We start from the raw sequence: 18,680 nt of genomic DNA on the forward strand, positions 1-18,680 counted from the left end.
GCATGCTTGACACCAGACTCCTGGAGCAGCTATTCTACTGAAAACTTGTTCGCAGCAGGAGACACCCAGGAGGACAGCAGAAACACTTTACAGAGATCCTCAAAGCATCCCTGAAGAGATCAACATCCCGGTCAACTCGTGGAGTCCCTGGCTCATGACCATCCTAGATGGAGATAGCTCATTTGGAAAGACATTGTACACCTCGAGGGACTTTGTTGGGAACATGCAGAGGCGAACTGAAGGCATTGGAGGGAGCACACAAACCTCCAAACTAACTGACCCTTCAAGCACCACCTGCCCTTCATGTGGCAGAGTCTGCAGATCATACATTGGACTTATCAGACATCTCAGAACTCATTGAACTGGAGTGGAAGCAAATCATCCTTAATCCCGAGGGACTGCCCTAGAAAAGACTCCCTCAGTACTGACCTCTGACAGTGCGGCGCTCCCTCAGTACTGACCCTCCGACAGTGCGGCGCTCCCTCAGTACTGACCCTCCGACAGTGCGGCGCTCCCTCAGTACTGACCCTCCGACAGTGCGGCGCTCCCTCAGTACTGACCCTCCGACAGTGCGGCGCTCCCTCAGTACTGACCCTCCGACAGTGCGGCGCTCCCTCAGTACTGACCCTCCGACAGTGCGGCGCTCCCTCAGTACTGACCCTCCGACAGTGCGGCGCTCCCTCAGTACTGACCCTCCGACAGCGCGGCGCTCCCTCAGTACTGACCCTCCGACAGCGCGGCGCTCCCTCAGTACTGACCCTCCGACAGCGCGGCACTCCCTCAGTACTGACCCTCCGACAGCGCGGCACTCCCTCAGTACTGACCCTCCGACAGCGCGGCACTCCCTCAGTACTGACCCTCCGACAGCGCGGCACTCCCTCAGTACTGACCCTCCGACAGCGCGGCACTCCCTCAGTACTGACCCTCCGACAGCGCGGCACTCCCTCAGTACTGACCCTCCGACAGCGCGGCACTCCCTCAGTACTGACCCTCCGACAGCGCGGCACTCCCTCAGTACTGACCCTCCGACAGCGCGGCACTCCCTCAGTACTGACCCTCCGACAGCGCGGCACTCCCTCAGTACTGACCCTCCGACAGCGCGGCACTCCCTCAGTACTGACCCTCCGACAGCGCGGCACTCCCTCAGTACTGACCCTCCGACAGCGCGGCACTCCCTCAGTACTGACCCTCCGACAGCGCGGCACTCCCTCAGTACTGACCCTCCGACAGTGCGGCACTCCCTCAGTACTGACCCTCCGACAGTGCGGCACTCCCTCAGTACTGACCCTCCGACAGTGCGGCACTCCCTCAGTACTGACCCTCCGACAGTGCGGCACTCCCTCAGTACTGACCCTCCGACAGTGCGGCGCTCCCTCAGTACTGACCCTCCGACAGTGCGGCGCTCCCTCAGTACTGACCCTCCGACAGTGCGGCGCTCCCTCAGTACTGACCCTCCGACAGTGCGGCGCTCCCTCAGTACTGACCCTCCGACAGTGCGGCGCTCCCTCAGTACTGACCCTCCGACAGTGCGGCGCTCCCTCAGTACTGACCCTCCGACAGTGCGGCACTCCCTCAGTACTGACCCTCCAAGAGTGTGGAGCTCCCTCAGTACTGACCCTCCGAGAGTGTGGAGCTCCCTCAATACTGCCCCTCTGACTGTGCTGCACTCCCTCAGTACTGCTTGGATAACCATATATTTTCATTATTGAAAGTTATTCCGGAGCATCCCCAGCATGTACACCCTACTGAGCCAGTGGCACTTGAGATGGCTTGGCCATGTGAGCTGCATGGAAGATGGCAGGATCCCCAAGGACGTATTGTACAGCGAGGTCATCACTGGTATCAGACCTACCGGCCGTCCATGTCCCTGCTTTAAAGATGTTTGCAAACTTGACATGAAGTCTTGTGACATTGACCACAAGTCGTGGGAGCCAAAAGAAGAAATGCTGGAATCACTCAGCAGGTCTGGCAGCATCTGTGGAAAGAGAAGCAGAGCTAACGTTTCGGGTCAGTGACCCTTCCTCGGAACCCCGAAGAAGGGTCACTGACCCGAAACGTTAGCTCTGCTTCTCTTTCCACAGATGCTGCCAGACCTGCTGAGTGATTCCAGCATTTCTTCTTTTTGTTTCAGATTTCCAGCATCCACAGTATTTTGCTTTTATTATAGTCGTGGGAGCCAGTTGCCTGCAATCGCTAGAGCTGGCGGACAGCTATAAAAGCGGGGCTAAAGAGAGGCGAGTCGAAGAGAATCAGCAGTTGGCAGGAAAAGAGACAGCAGTGTAAGGAGAGAGACAACCGTGTACAGCCCAGACAACCAACTTTACCTGCAGGGCCTGTGGAAGAGTCTGTCACTCTAGAATTGGCCTTTATAGCCACTCCAGGCACTGCTTCACTGACCACTTCTAGGCGCTTACCCATTGTCTCTCGAGACAAGGAGGACAAAAGGAAAGGATTCCGGGGTTGAGATTCACTTGAAAAACCAGCTATTACTATCCTGACCATGTGTCCCAGCAATAATAGGCTTGATTGTGTCGAGTCCATTGCACAGGCCAGCTGTTTTAACTTGGCCTTTGTCTCAAAAAAGGTGTCTACAACTTGGGGGAATGGGTGGTGAAGGAGAGCTCCCCTCCTGTTCTCTCATCTCTAATTTCAACAGCTTTGGACATTGTTGTAAAATGGTCTCCAGCACGGAGGGACCAGCAGAGAGCGCTGGTTTGACTTTCCATCCCAGGCAGCTGTTGAGTTCTTCGTCACACATTTCAGGCAGTGGTTGGGATCTGAGAGACACCAGAATCCTTGGCACTATTTCTGGAGGGTGAGGGTGGGAGCGGAGGCACTTGCTTTGGGTCACCTGCTGACAGAGCTCAAGATGGGTGAAGGTGGACAGTATCGAATCGCTGCAAACAGGTTAGAATCAATAGTCTCCCCTTTTTATTGCTCACTGTTAAATGCTGCTCACTGTGCGCAGGAAACACCTTCAAACTCCTCAAATGTACCAACTTACAACATGCTGCTCAGCCAGATGTTTCTAGGGTGTTTTCCAGACAAGTTAAGTGCAGCAGGAAAGGCTTTCCGATTGGATTAGACTAACCCTAGTGACTACACATTTTGTATTTATCTGCATCTCACTCCTGCTCACTCTTTACTGTGGCAGCAAATGAAATGACCTCTCCAACGCGCAGCATCTCAGACAGGGGAGTGCTGGAGAGCGACGTTGAATATGGAACAAGAAATTGGGGCAACATCACGAAGCAGCAATTCTATTGGTCAATTGGCCTGCCACCTCATGAGCCAAGGAAAAAAATCACAAGATGAATAACCAACAGAATGCCTTGTAATATAAAAGCAAAATTCTGCGGATGCTGGAAATCGGAATTAAAAACAAGAAATACTGGAAATTCTCAGCAGGTCTGTCAGCCTCTGAAAAGAGAGAAGCAGAGTTAACGTTTCAGGTCAGTGACCCTTCATCAGAACTGGCAAAGGTTAGAAATGTAATAGGTTTTAAGCAAGTAAAGCAGGGGTGGGCAAGAGATAACAAAAGAGGTGATGATAGGACAAGATCACAGAATAACTGACCAGAAGGTGATGGAGCAAAGGCAAAGGGTGTGTTAATGGAGTGCTGAAAGACAAAGCAGAGAGGGTGTTAATGGACAGAAAACTGAGCAACCTGGCCCCAAGCACAAACATGAAAAAAACAGTGGGCAGGCACATGGTAAGAAAAATGAATGATGAAACAAACTAAAATAAAAGAAAAAGAAAAAAAGGAAAAAAAAGAATTGTCAGTTATTTTTTCTTTTTTTTAAATTTTTATTTTAGTTTGTTTCATCATTCATTTTTCTTACCATGTGCCTGCCCACTGTTTTTTTCATGTTTGCGCTTGGGGCCAGGTTGCTCAGTTTTCTCTCATGGGAGAGAGAGACGGAGGGGGAGGAGGAAAGAGAGGGAGAGTGGGTGTGTTCATGCGAGGTTTGCACAGTTTTTTAATATAATGGTCTGGGTTTTGCTGTACTAATGAGGATGAGGCTGTCTGCACTCGCTGATAGTACAGCATAAACTGACAGCAACTTCTGGCATCCACAAATGCGATATTAAACATGGAAATCTGGACTTAATGTCAGTGAGTCTTCCACAAGGTTAGTTGTTGCAGCTTTCGCCAATAGACTCAGCACAGAGATCACTGTAATGCATGAACTTAGACTTAATTACCCACTGTTCTCACTAAAGATAGATGAAAAAGTTAGAGCTTGTGCAATCAGAAGTAACTGAGCTTTGACCGGTGTAATAAATGATAATTACTGCTCAACCACCTCGCTGGCCCTGAAAAATTAATTTTACAAGTTTTAAATCTCGTCCCCTAACAAGACAATTAATGTTGCACCTCACCCTGCTCCTGCACCCATCCCCTCGCCCCAGTACCCAGATGTCAATATCCACACAGTCCATGGAACAATTAGAAGGGGCATTTGTTAGTGAGGGGTCACACAGAGCACTCATCAGTGAGGAACATAGTGTAATGCCCCAGCTCGTGTCATGTTATCAGCTCAAAGGATTGAGCTGTCATCACAGTCAGTGATTTATTAAATCAAAGCCGGAGTTTAAAAACTGAAGTGAAAACCCTGAAAATGGCCCCAGGATATCCACACATGAATGTTTATGGGAAAACCTAAGCACTGGAGAGAATGGAGTACGAATATCAAATACCTTATTATATTGGAGCTGCAATCCCAAAGCAACAATCAGGTATTTGTAAGAGACCTAAAATAAAAGTAAAACGCAGAATTAATAGACCAAACTTCCAACTCTCAACAACGGAATGGCTAAACAGCGCCAGGTCCCACCCAAGCATGGCACAGATGCTCACACAAGCACACATACCCACGCCCACGGACTCGCGCATGCACACACAAGGACTCTTGCACACTCACACGGACTCATACCTCTTTCCCGTCATCAGTACGGACAAGATTTTTGTCTGGATCAAATTCCTGAACACTAGACTTGATCCACGTGACTCCTGAAGGGATGACACTGGCTGTTGAACGTCCTGATTTGGTTAACGGTTTAGCTCCAGCTCCTACTAGCGTCCACATGGGTTGATAGTAGTGTTTCTGAAAGACACAGCCAACATGATAATGGAAAATTAAATAAAATACAATTTTCCGTTAAAGCAATTCACATGGAGCTCCCTTTACTACTGCACCCAATGGGGAGCAAGCCACCCAAACTGGATCAAGAATTGGACAGAGCCGTGTTTCCGTACGTTTAAATACATTATAATATTGACATGATGTAGTTTTGCTCTGTTTATACGGCATGAAGCAGGGGATTTCCAGCCCCTGCAATAACAGGACTGGTTCAGTCCCTTCCCTCGACACTTCCCTAATAGCTTGGCTTGGATACCCTGCTGTAACTGAAGTCACTTTGCTCAAAGCTGGCAATACTAAAGGCACGGAGCCAATCTTTACCAAACTCCATTACAACGTTTACAGTAAAGGTGTGAGCCAATTGGCTCACTGAGACGCCACAGACAATATCTTTACAGACAGCAGTCAAACCCGTCCTATAACCAGCTCCTTTCACAAAATCCACAGCATGTTGGCCCTGTAACCTGCCAAGGGACGTCTTAAGTAATCCTTCCAACAACTGCTCCCAATCTAGTAAAAACAGATTTTATAAATAAGGGCACAGAATATAAGATGAGTCATGATGATTTTGCACAAGGCAGTGATCAGACAAAAGTTGCTGTGTGCAGTTCTAGGGACCCCAAAATAGAAAGGGCATTAAAGTGATTGGGGAGGGGGGCAGGCCACAGTTTCTTTGGGGGGGGGGGGGGTGTGAAGCTGTGTGGCACTAAAGTAAATCCATTCAAGTTAAAGAAGGAAGTTGAACGATGAACAAGATTGAGGTGAATTCAAAAGCCACTCAGAACTGCTGGCATTTAAGCTGAGAATGCCTTGAATTAAACAGAATCCTAGAACATGGGAGCAGGAGTAGGCCATTCAGCCCATCGAGCCTGCTCTGCCATTCAATAGGATCATGACTGATCATCCACTTCAATGCCTTTTTCCCACACTATCCTCATATCCCTTTATATCATTTGTATTTAGAAATCAGTCAATCTCTGCTTTAAACATACTCAATGACTGAGCTTCCACAGCCCTCTGGGGTAGAGAATTCCAAAGATTCACAACCCTCTGAGTAAAGACATTTCTCCTCATCTCGGTCCCAAGTGGCTTCCCCATTATTTTGAAATTGTGTCCCCTTGTTCCAGACTCCCCAACCAGGGGAAGCATCTTACCTGCATCTACCCTTTCAGTATTTTGTATGTTTCAATGAGATCACCTCTCATTCTTCGAAACTCTAGAGATAACAGGCCCAGTTTCCCCAATCTCTTTTCATAGGACAGTCCTGCCATCCCGGAAACAAGTCTGGTGAACCTTCGTTGCACTCCCTCTATGGCAATAATATCCCTTCCTAAGGTAAGGGGACCAAAACTGCACACAGTACTCCAGGTGCGGTCTAACCAAGGTTCTATACAATTGAAGCAAGGCTTCACTACTCCTGTACACAAATCCTTTGTGATAAAGGCCAACATACCATTAGCCTTCTTAATTGCTGGCTGCACCTGCATGTTAGCTTTCAGTGAATTATTGACGAGGACACCCAGGTCCCTAATCTCTTACCATTTAAGAAATACTCTGCACATCCGTTCCTTGGCTTGTTTTATTTATAAGACAGTAGTTGGAATCTGTTGTGCTAAATTTTGGGGGTACAGGCTGAACTCACAAACACCATCAGCACTTTGGAAGCTTTTATGGAGAGACAGTGTTTGACAATATTTGAGTTTCACCCCTGTTGTCCCACAGCTGTCGTCAGGTACTTTGGTTCTGACCTTTGAACAGTCAAGGATCAATCACTCTGTGAATGGCCAAAATATCCCAGACTGTTCCATTAACATAAAAAGTTCCAAGGTGCTTCACAGGAGCATTAGAAAACAAAGATTGACACTGAGCCATATAAGGAGATGTTAGGTCAGATGAGCAAAAGCGTGGGTCAAAGAAGTAGGGTTTAAGGAGTGTCTAGAGAAAAGCAAGATGGGGAGGGGAGGGGCGTATGGAGGGTATTCCAGAGCTTGGGACCAAGGCAACTGAAACACGGTCACAATGGTGGAGCAATTATAATCAGGGATGTACAAGAGGCCAGAATTAGATGAGCGCAGATATCTTGGAGGGTTGTGGGGCTGGAAGAGATTACAGAGATAGGGAGGTACAAGGCCATGGGGGGATTGGAGAGGCAGTGCCATTGTGATAATGTCACTCGACTAGTACCCCAGACAGACAGGGTATTGCTCTGGGGACATGGGTTCAAATCCCACCATGGCAGATCGTGGAATTTGAATTCAATTAATAAATCTGGAATTAAACGCTAGTCTAGTGGTGATCATGAAACCATTGTCAATTGTTGTAAAAACCCATCTGGTTCACTAATGTCCTTTAGGGAAGGAAATCTGCTGTCCTTACCTGGTCTGGCCTACATATGACTCCAAACCCACAACAATGTGGTTGACTCTTAAATACCGTGGCGCAGTGGTTAGCACCGCAGCCTCACAGCTCCAGTGACCCGGGTTCAATTCTGGGTACTGCCTGTGTGGAGTTTGCAAGTTCTCCCTGTGTCTGCGTGGGTTTTCTCCGGGTGCTCCGGTTTCCTCCCACAAGCCAAAAGACTTGCAGGATGATAGGTAAATTGGCCATTGTAAATTGCCCCTAGTATAGGTAGGTGGTAGGGAAATGTAGAGACAGGTGGGGACGTGGTAGGACTATGGGATTAGTGTAGGATTAGTATATGTGGGTGGTTGATGGTCGGCACAGACTCGGTGGGCCGAAGGACCTGTTTCAGTGCTGTATCTCTAAACTAAACTAAACTACCCTCTGAAATGGCCTAGCAAGCCACTCAGTTGTATCGAACTGCTACAAAGTCTAAGAAAAGGAATGAAACCGGACAGACCACCCAGCATCGACCAAGGCACTGGAAACATCAATGGCAAACCCAGCCCTGTCGACCCTGCAAAGTCCTCCTTACTATCAGGAGGCTTGTGCCAAATATGGAGAGCTGTCCCACAGACTAGTCAAGCAACAGCCTGACAGTTATACTCATGGAGTTATACCTTGCAGACAATGTCCCAGACTCCTCCAATACTATCCCTGGGTATGTCCTGTCCCACTGGCAGAGGTGGCGGCACGGTGGTATATGGTCAGGAGGGAGTTACCCTGGGAGTCCTCAACATTGACTCCGGACCCCATGAAGTCAAACTTGGGCAAGGAAACATCCTGCTGATTACCACTTATTGCACCCCCTCAGCTGATGAATCAGTGCTTCTCCATGTTGGACACCAATTGGAAGTAGCACGAAGGGCAGCAAAGGCACAAAATATGCTCTGAGTGGGGGATTTCAACGTCCATCACCAAGAGTGGTTCGGTAGCACCACTACTGGCTGAGTCCTAAAGGACATAACTGTTAGACTGGGTCTGCGGCAGGTGGTGACGGAAAAACCTACTTGACCTCGTCTTCACCAATCTACAGGTGCATCCGTCCATGACAGTGTTGGTAGGAGTGACCACTGCACAGTCCTTGTGGAGACGAAGTCCCGTCTTCACACTGAGGGTATCCACCATTATGTTTATTTATTTTATTTTATTTTATTTATTTAGAGATACAGCACTGAAACAGGCCCTTCAGCCCACCGAGTCTGTGCTGACCATCAACCACCCATTTATACTAATCCTACACTAATTCCATATTCCTACCACATCCCCACCTGTCCCTAAGTTTCCCTACCACCTACCTATACTAGGGGCAATTTATAATGGCCAATTGACCTATCAACCTGCAAGTCTTTGGCATGTAGGAGGAAACCGGAGCACCCGGAGGAAACCCACGTAAACACAGGGAGAACTTGCAAACTCCACACAGGCAGTACCCAGAATTGAACCCGGGTCGCTGGAACTGTGAGGCTGCGGTGCTAACCACTGCGCCACCATGTTAAATGGGATAGATTTTGAACAGAGCTAGCAACTCAAAACTGGGATTCCATGAGGTGCCGTGGGCTATCAACAGCAGCAAAATTGTACTCAACCACAATCTGTAACCTCATGGCCCGACATATCCCCCACTCTGCCATTACCATCAAGCCAGGTTCAATGAAGAGTGCAGGAGGGCATGTCAGGAGCAGCACCAGGCGTACCTAAAAATGAGTGTTAGCCCGGTGAAGCTACAACACAGGACTAGTTGCACGCCATACAGTAGAAGCAGCATGCAATAGACAGGGCTAAGCAATCCCACACCAATGGATTTTTTTTTTGTTTGTAGGATTTGGGCATCACTGGCTAAGCCCTTGAACTCAGTAGCTTGCTCGAGGGCATTTAAAAGTCAACCACATTGCTGTGGGTCTGGAGTCACATGTAGGTAAGGACAGCAGATTTCCTAACCTAAAGGACATAAGTGAACCATATAGGTTTTTACGACAATCAACAATGGTTTCATGGTCATTATTAGACTAGCTTTTAATTCCAGATTTATTAATTGAATTCAAATTTCACCATCTGCTGTGGTGGAATTCGAACGCATGTTCTGGACTCTGGATTACTAGTCCAGTGGCATTACCACTACGCCACTGATCCCCCCTTAAGATCTAAGCTCTGCTGTCCTGCCACATCCAGTCATGAATGGTGGTGGACAATTAAACAACTGACAGGGGAGGAGGCTCCACCAACATCACCATCCTCAATGATAGGAGAGCCCAGCACATCAGTGTAAAAGACAAGGCTGAAGCATTTGCATCAATCTTCAGCCAGAAGTGCTGAGTGGATGATCCATCTCTGCGTCCTCCTGAAGTCCCCAGCATCACAGATGCCAGTCATCAGCCAATCCGATTCATTCCACGTGATAACTAGAAATGGCTGAAGGCACTGGAGACTGCAAGGACTATGGAGCCTGACTACATTCCGGCGATAGTACTGAAGCCTTGTGTTCCAGAATGTGCCGCGCCCCTAGCCAAGCTGTTCCAGTACAGCTACAACACTGGCATCTACCAGGCAATGTGGAAAATTGCCCAGATATGTCCTGTACACAAAAAGCAGGACAAATCCAACCCGGCCAATTACTGCTCCCATCATCAGTAAAGTGATGGAAGGTGTTGTGACAGTGCTATCAAGCTGCACTTGCTCAGCAATAACCTGCTCAGTGACGCTCAGTTTGGGTTCCGCCAGGGCCACTCAGCTCCTGACCTCATTACAGCCTTGGTTCAAACATGGACAAAAGAGCTGAGCTCAAGAGGTGAGGTGAGAGTGACTGTCCTTGACATCAAGGCAGCATTTGACCAAGTGTGGCATCAAGAAGCCTGAGCAAAACTGAGGTCAATGGGAATCAGAGGGAAAAGTCTCCGCTGGTTGGTGTCAGACCTAGCACAGAGGAAGATGGTTGTGGTTGCTGGAGGTCAATCATCTCAGTCCCAGGACATCACTGCAGGAGTTCCTCAGGGTAGTGTCCTAGGCTCAACCATCTTCAGCTGCTTCATCAATGACCTTCCTTCAATCATAAGGTCAGAAGTGGGGATGTTCACTGATGATTACACAACGTTCAGTACCATTCGAACTCCTCAGATACTGAAGCAGCCTATGTCCAGATGCAGCAAGGCCTGGACAACTTTCAGACTTGGGTTGATAAGTGACAAGTAACATTCGTGCCAGGCAATGACCATCTCAAACAAGAGAGAATCTAACCATCTTCCCTTGACATTCAATTACATTACGATCACTGAATCCCACACTATCAACATCCTGAGAGTTACCATTGACCAGAAACTGAACTGAACCAGGCACATCAATGCTGTGGCTACAAGAGTAGGTCAGAGGCTGTTGAATTCTGCAGCAAGTAACTCACCTCCTGACTCCCCAAAGCCTGTCCACCATCTACAAGGCACATGTCAGGAGTGTGATGGAATACTCTCCACTTACCTGGATAGGTGCAGCTCCAACAACACTCAAGAAGCTCGACACCATCCAGGACAAAGCAGCCCACTTGATTGGCACCCCATCCACCACCTTCAACATTCACTCCCTCCACCACCAACACACAGTGGCAGCAGTGTGTACCATTTACAAGAAGCACTGCAGCAACTCACCAGGGCTCCTTCGACAGCACCTTTCAAACCCACGACCTCTACCACCTAGAAGGACACAGGCAGCAGATGCATGGGAACACCACCACCTGCAAGTTCCCCTCCAAGTCACACGCCATCCTGACCTGGAACTACATCGCCGTTCCTTCACTGTCGCTGGGTCAAAATCCTGGAACTCCCTTCCTAACAGCACTGTGTGTGTACTTACCCCACATGGACTGCAGCAGTTCAAGAAGGCAGCTCACCACCACCTTCTCAAGGGAAATTAGGTATGGGCAATAAATGCTGGCCTGGCCAGCGACACCTACATCCCCCGAACAAGAAATAAAAATTTGAAAACATGGATGAGAATTTTAAAATCAAGACATTGCTGGAGTGGGAGCCAATGTAGGTCAGCGAGCACAGGTGTGATGGGGGAATGAGACTTGGTGCGACTTAGGACATGGGCAGCAGAGTTTTGGATGACCTCAAATTTACAGAGAGTAGAATGTGGGAGACCAGCAAGGAGTGCATTGGAATAGTCAAGTTTAGAGGTAACAAAGGCAGGAATGAGGGTTTCAGCAGCTGAGACAGGGGCGCAGTCAGGCAATGTTAAGGAGGGTGGATACAGGCAGTCTTGGCGATGGTGTGAACCTGTGGTCAGAAGCTCATCTTGGGTCAAATATGACACCAAGGTTGCGAGCAGCCTGGTTCAGCCTCAAACAGTCACCAGCGAGAGAGATGGAGTCGGTAGCTAGAGAATGGAGTTTGGAACAAGCACCAAAAACAAAGATTTCAGCCTTCCCAATATTTAGTTGGAGGAAATTCCTGCTCATCCAGTACTGATGTTGGATAAGCAGTCTGATAATTTAACAGTGGAGGAGTGGAGAGAGGTGTTATCAGCCTACATGTGAAAACCAGCACTGCTCTTTCAGTTGATGTTGTCGAGGAGCAACATGAAGATGAGAATAGGAGGAGGCCAAGGATAGATCCCTGGGGGCCACCAGAGTTAATGGTGCAGAAGCAGGAAGAAAAGCCATTGCAAATGATTCCCTGGCTACAAGTAGATAGATAAGAATGGAACCAGGCGAGTGCAGTCCCACCCAGCTGGACAACAGTGGGCATTACCCAGGTGTTGCAGGAGGTTGATGTGGTCAACCATGTCAAGGGCTGCAGACAGGTCAAAACAGTAAAAGTCTGAAAGCGTGAAATAAATCTCTTACCTCACTTGGCTCGATGACAGCTACATTTCCAGCACCCACTTTTCTCTTCATCCGAGCACACATGGTGATCCCCCCAGTTCCACCTCCAACCACTAATACATCATAGTGAGCTTTGGATGCACAATTTGGCGAGATACAGAATTCCCTGAAACCAGTGTTCAAGGCCTGCAGGACGAGTTTGCGCAGCTTTGGGCGAACTTGAAGAGCAGCCATCCTGGTGGAACGAGATCCTGCAACCAAACAATTTGTTCAGAAATGCAACAAAACTCTTACACTGAACTCACACGTAGTAAATCTCTATCTGCATAGTGCCACTCCCCCCACACACCTCGTGCATTCTATTCAACCCAATCTCCCGAGGACAGAACAAACAAACCTTCTGAAAAGGTACTGAAGTGAAACTCCTATGCACCAATGCAATGCTGCCCTGTTGTATTCCACAGACGACACATCCATGATGCAGTAAAACTTCCCTGTAGTTTACTCTTCTGAAAGAATTATCTTTTTGCCTCTTTCCAGCCCCCCCCTCCCCCCCCCCACCCTACCTCCCCAGTCCACCCCTTCTCAAAAGTCCTGGCCAAATTACAGAATTCACTAAGGGAAGTGAGAGGAAGAAATTCTTGCCCTATCAATGAGGCACAGAGCAAGAACACTAACACTAGCAATACCTAATTCTAATCAACAGGAAACTGAACCATTGGCGTTGCAATGGAAGATGAACTGCTCAGATTTATTTTCAAGATAAAAACACAGATTCTGTTACTTTGTCTCTGGGCTAAGGATACCAGGAACACATTATATAAAGCAAGATGGAGACAGAAAGACAGTTAAAGAGACACACACCGAAAGAATCCCATTACAGTTCACAACTGGCACATATTTGATGATCTTTGTGAAACTTCACACAGCCACCATTTGTACACTGGACATCATTCAGCTACTTCAGGTTAAATTTGACTGGGATTGTGTCAAACACCTTACCTGGGGCAAAGGAGATGTTCCAAATGGTCTCTGCTTCAGGACAGCTTTTTGTCAGAGATACCACACAGGTTCTTTAGGTGAATGGACTTCACTGCGACATACCCAGAGCGCCAAAGGTGCAGTGATTAGTCTAGACAAGGCCATGACTTGTACAAGCACGGTGTCACATTTGCATACTGAGTGTGCAGGGGTTTCATGCTAATGGAGGCTGGTTTGTATCTGATATGGTCCAAAGAGCAGGGGAGTGGGGCTAATTGGATAGCTCTTTCAAAGAGTCAGCAGAGGGGCAATGTGCAAAATGGCCACCTTCCATGCTGTATCATTCTATGATTGGCTCAGTCACTGCACCAACCTGTTTATATGAAGAGCCAATAATAACAGTGCACAAACCCAGCTTCCTTCAGTACTGAAAACAAGTCTTGTGCATCAATGCACATCAGCAAAACGACTGGGTGCCAGTTAATTCTCAACAGTATATTCCTTCTGGTAGGAATGTTCATTCTTACCCAGTTCAGCCCAAGACTTTGGAAGAGTTTTGTACATTACCTTGTCTCTCTGAAATGGCCTAAAGTACTTTAAATACAATGAGTTACTATGCTATTTAGAAGCAATTTGTGAATAATAAAATCCCACAAACAGCCATGAGAAGCATGACCAGCAGAATTTTTTCGGGGGCATTGGCTGAGAGAGAAATATTGACCAGCATATTTGCCAGAATCCTAATTTGTCTTTACAATGAATACTATCATCTGCAGTGTCCACTTGAACAGGCTGACAGGGCTTTGGTTTAAGGTCTCCTCTGAAGGGTGATACAGGGTTAGTGCTGCCTCAGCATAGCGCTGAAGTATCAGTCAGGTTAACTCCTAGTACGTGCCTCCTTCTGTGCCATTTTGACTCCATGACTCTATATATTTTGCTTTTCTATTCTTCCTACCAAAGTGGATGACCTTACATTTTTCTACATTCTACTCCATCTGCCAGATTTTTGCCCACTCACTTAACCTATTCCACATCCTATCATTAACCTATCTCACTTAACCTATTCACATCCCTTTTTAGACTTTATGGCCTTCTCACAACCTGTTTCCCCACCTATCTTTGTATCGTTCTGCAAATTTGGCTACAATCCACTCGGTCATCCAAGTCATTAATATAGATTGTAAATAGTTCAAGTCCCTTCACTGGATCCCTGTGGCACCCCACTAATTACAGTCTGCCAACCTGAAAATGACACATTTATACCAACTCTCTTTTCAGTTCGCCAATCCTCTATCCATAATATATTAAACCCAACACTACAGGCTCTTATCTTGTGTAGTAACCTTTCATGTGGCACCTTATCGAATGCCTTTTGGAAATCCAAATACACTACATCTACTGGTTCCCCTTTATCCACCCTGCTTGTTACATCCTCAAAGAACTCTAATAAATTTGTCAAACACAATTTCCCTTTCATAAAACCATGTTGATTCTGTCTGATTGTATTGCGAATTTTGAAATATTCTGCTACTACTTCCTTGATAATGAATTCTAGCACTTTCCCAATGACTTGTTAGGCTAACTGGCCTATAGTTTCCTGCTATTTGTCTCTCTCCTTTCCTCAATGGGGACATTACATTTGCAGTTTTCCAATCTGCTGGGACTTTTCCAGAATCTAGGGAATTTCTGAAGATTATAACCAATGCATCCACTATCTCTGCAGCTACTTCTTTTAAGACCCTCAGACCATCAGAGCCAGGGGACTTGTCAGCCTTTAGTCCCATTAGCTTTCCTAGTACTTTTTTTCTAGTAATAGTGATTGTTTTAAGTTCCTCCCTTACCTTTTCCCCCTGATTTTCTACTATTATTGGGATGCTTTTATTGTCTTCTACCATGAAGACAGATATATTCAATGTCTATGACATTTCCTTATTTGCCATTATTAATTCCCCAGTCTCATCTAATGTTTACTTTAGCTACTCTCTTCCTTTTTATATACTTGTAGAAGCTCTTACTGTCTGTTTTTATATTTTTTGCTAGTTTAGTTACAATCTATTTTCACCATCCTTTTTAAGTCATCCTTTACTGGTTTCTAAAATTTTCCCAACAATCTGGCCTACCACTAATCTTTGCATGCCACAGATGGTTCATCTTTCTCAGAGTCTTTCTTTCTCAATGGCATACACCTTTGTTGAGAATTATGAAATATCTCCTTCAATGTCTTCCACTGCTGTCTACCATCTTACATTTTAATCTATTTTTCCAGGCCACGTTAGTCAACTCAACCTTTAAATCTTTGCAATTGCCTTTAAGTTTAAGACAATAGTTTCAAATTCAAGTTTCTTACCCTCAAACTGAATGTAAAATTCTATCATGCTCTGACCACTCTTCCCTAGAGGATCCTTTATTATGAGATCATTAGTTAATCCTGTTTCATTACACATTACCCAGTCTAAAATAGCCTGTTCTCTGGTTGGTTCCACAGAGTATTGCGCTAAGAAATTGTTCAGAACATACTCTATTAGCTCGTCTTCAAGGTTACCTTTGACAATTAGATTTGCCCAATCCATATGAAGTTTAACGTTGCCCATGATTATTGCAGTACCTTTCTTACAAGTCCCTTATTAATTCTTGATTTATATTCTGTCCTACAGTGTTGTTTCTGTTAGGAGGCCGATAAACTACTCCCACCAGTAACTTCTTTCCCTTGCTATTTCTTATCTCCACCCAAACTGATAATATATCTTTATCTTCCAAGCCAAGATTATTTCTCGCCACTGTACTGATTTCATCCTTTATTAACAGAGCTACGCCACCTACTTTTCCTTTCTGCCTATTCTTTCAAAATGTCAAGTACCCCTGAATGTTCAGTTCCCAGTCTTGGTCACCTTGCAACCACATCTCTGTAATGGCCATCGGATCATACCCATTTATTTTTATTTGTGTCATCAATTCTTCTATCTTGTTACGAATGTTGTGTACATTCAGATACATGTCTTTTTACCATTTTTCCCCTATTCTGACCCTGCTTGCTGGTGCACTCTTATGTTTGCGCATTCTACCCCTTCCTGTCACATTCTGGCTATCATAACCGGTATCGCTACCCTACACGTCTATCCTTATCCTTTCTCTCTAACTTGCTAAATTTTCCCTCACTTGAACTCTCACCCCAATAATTAAAGCCCTCTCTACAACCCTAGTTATTTGATTTGTCAGGACACTGGTCCCAGCACAGTTCAAGTGAAGCTTGTCCCAACAGGACAGTTCCCTCTTTCCCTAGTACTGGTATCAGCACCCCATGAATCAAAATCCATTCCTCCCAAAACAATCTTTGAGCCATGCATTCAACTCTCTGAACTTATTGACCCTGTGCCAGTTTACTTGTGGCTCAGGTAGTAATCCAGAGATTTGTGGTTCTGCTTTTTAATTTAGCCCCTAGCTGCTCATGCTCCCTTGGCAGAACCTCTTTCTTAACCCCACCTATGCCATTGGTACCCACGTGAACCACAACAACTGGATCTTTCCCCTCCCACTCCAGGATCCTCTCCAGACCCGAGGCAACACAGCTTTGGGACTCACACTCAAAGCATTTTCCATCTCCAAAATATTAAATTAATTTGCGAAAAGAAAGCAAGTTGGTGCAGGTGAAGAAAGGTATTTTAATAAACTTAAAATTAAATAGAAAGTATGTAACATTAATAATTCAATACAAAGATAGATTTGATAGTTAACTTTCCTACTGATGCTCACTGCTTCAAACCCTAGACGTATTATTTTACAACAACATCCCCCACAACGACCACAGTCTGTGCCAAACAACCTGCTCTCAGCAAAACCAATCTATTATAATATAAAATAAAAACAAGAAATGCTGGAACCACTCAGCAGGTCTGGCAGCATCTGTGGAAAGAGAAGCAGAGTTAACGTTTCGGGTCAGTGACCCTTCTTCGGAACCAATCTATTGCTCGATTGTCTTCTCAACATTACTGAATCTTTGTCCAATGAGTCCTCTTATTGCAAGAAGTTATGCTCAACTGTTCGGCAAAGTTTCAGAGATGGAATCATTGAATTTTATAACACATAGCTATTCAGTTAACCAACTCTCCTGCTCCTTCCCCATGGCCCTGCAACTTCTTTTTAAGTGTTTATCCAAATCCTTTTGAAAGTTATTATTGAATCACCTTCCACCACCCTTTCAGGCAATCATCCCATATCATAACTTGCTGTGTAAAGACATTTCTTCTCATGCCACCTCTGGTTCTTTTACAAATTACCTTAAATCTGTGACTTCAGCTTGTTGACACTTCAATCATTGGAAACAGTTTGTCTTTATTTATTCTATCAGAACCCTTCGTGCTTTTGAAAACCTCGATCAAATCTTCCCTAAACGTACTCTGCTTTGAGAACAATTCCAGCTTCTCCTGTCTCTCTTCACCAGGAGCATTCCAATAAATCTGCTTTGCACCCTCTCCAAACTCCTGACATACTTCCTAAAGTGCGATACCCAGAATTGAAGACAATAATCCAGCTGAGCCTATTCAGTGATTTATAAAGGTTTAGCATAATTTCTTGCTTTTGTAATCTATGCCTCAATTAATAAAAAACAATGTGGAATTCTTGGATTTCTCAACTTGCCCTGCCACCTTCAAGGATTTGTGTACATACACAAATTTCTGCACCCCGTTTTGAAATTCTACCATTTATTTTATATTGCCCCTCCTCATTCTTCCTGCCAAGGTGCATCACATCCCACAGATCTCCTACAAACTCTTTGGGAAGTAAATGGCTGCTCATTTCCTCAATCACATCAAATTTCTTAGCGCTAAATACTTGATTTCTTGAACCTGTTAAATGTAACATTGTCCACCACAGTAATTTACAGTTCTAAGCACCTGGCCTACAGCAAGTTGAGCCAATTTTTTTACAAATCATTTAATTTTATGACTTTTTACCAGAAATAATCTTTTCACGACATGAGAAATTCAATACCAACCACACAGTTACAGCAGCATCGCCTTTAACACTCACTGCTAAAATGCCCCTCAGATCACACAAAGGATGATTCCAACTCAAATATTTGTTTACTAGAAAACTACAAATGAGTTCATTCTAGAACTCAAATTCTGATTATGAATCACAATTGTGTCCACAAGCCTGCTGGTTCCAGTATAAAGAAGAGCATTAAGGAATTCAGTTAGTGGATCCTGGTCCCATGCTAGCCTGAAAACAATTTAAAAAGGGTCTGTGTCTGCATCTCTGTTCCCCCTCATGCTGCAGATTCTACAACATGAAAGCCCACCTAGATCAACAAGGGGCATGTGGCACAGATATGATAACATAAG

At 45.8% G+C, this 18,680-nt stretch overlaps 1 protein-coding gene across 2 annotated transcripts in view; it reads right to left on the minus strand.

The window, feature by feature from the left end:
* Nucleotides 1-18,680, minus strand: part of sqor (sulfide quinone oxidoreductase) — a 66,892-nt gene that overhangs the window by 27,790 nt on the left and 20,422 nt on the right. For both annotated transcript variants that reach the window (XM_068018337.1, XM_068018336.1), the window contains exons 2-4: nucleotides 12,379-12,608; nucleotides 4,938-5,108; nucleotides 4,702-4,755 (exon numbers count right to left, since the gene is read on the minus strand). In XM_068018337.1, the coding sequence (XP_067874438.1) occupies nucleotides 4,702-4,755; nucleotides 4,938-5,108; nucleotides 12,379-12,591 (438 nt within the window). In that variant the 5' untranslated portion in view covers nucleotides 12,592-12,608. The remainder of the gene's footprint in view (nucleotides 1-4,701; nucleotides 4,756-4,937; nucleotides 5,109-12,378; nucleotides 12,609-18,680) is intronic.

The sequence above is a fragment of the Heterodontus francisci genome, chromosome 38 (genome assembly GCF_036365525.1).
Source record: "Heterodontus francisci isolate sHetFra1 chromosome 38, sHetFra1.hap1, whole genome shotgun sequence".
Lineage (NCBI taxonomy): Eukaryota > Metazoa > Chordata > Chondrichthyes > Heterodontiformes > Heterodontidae > Heterodontus > Heterodontus francisci.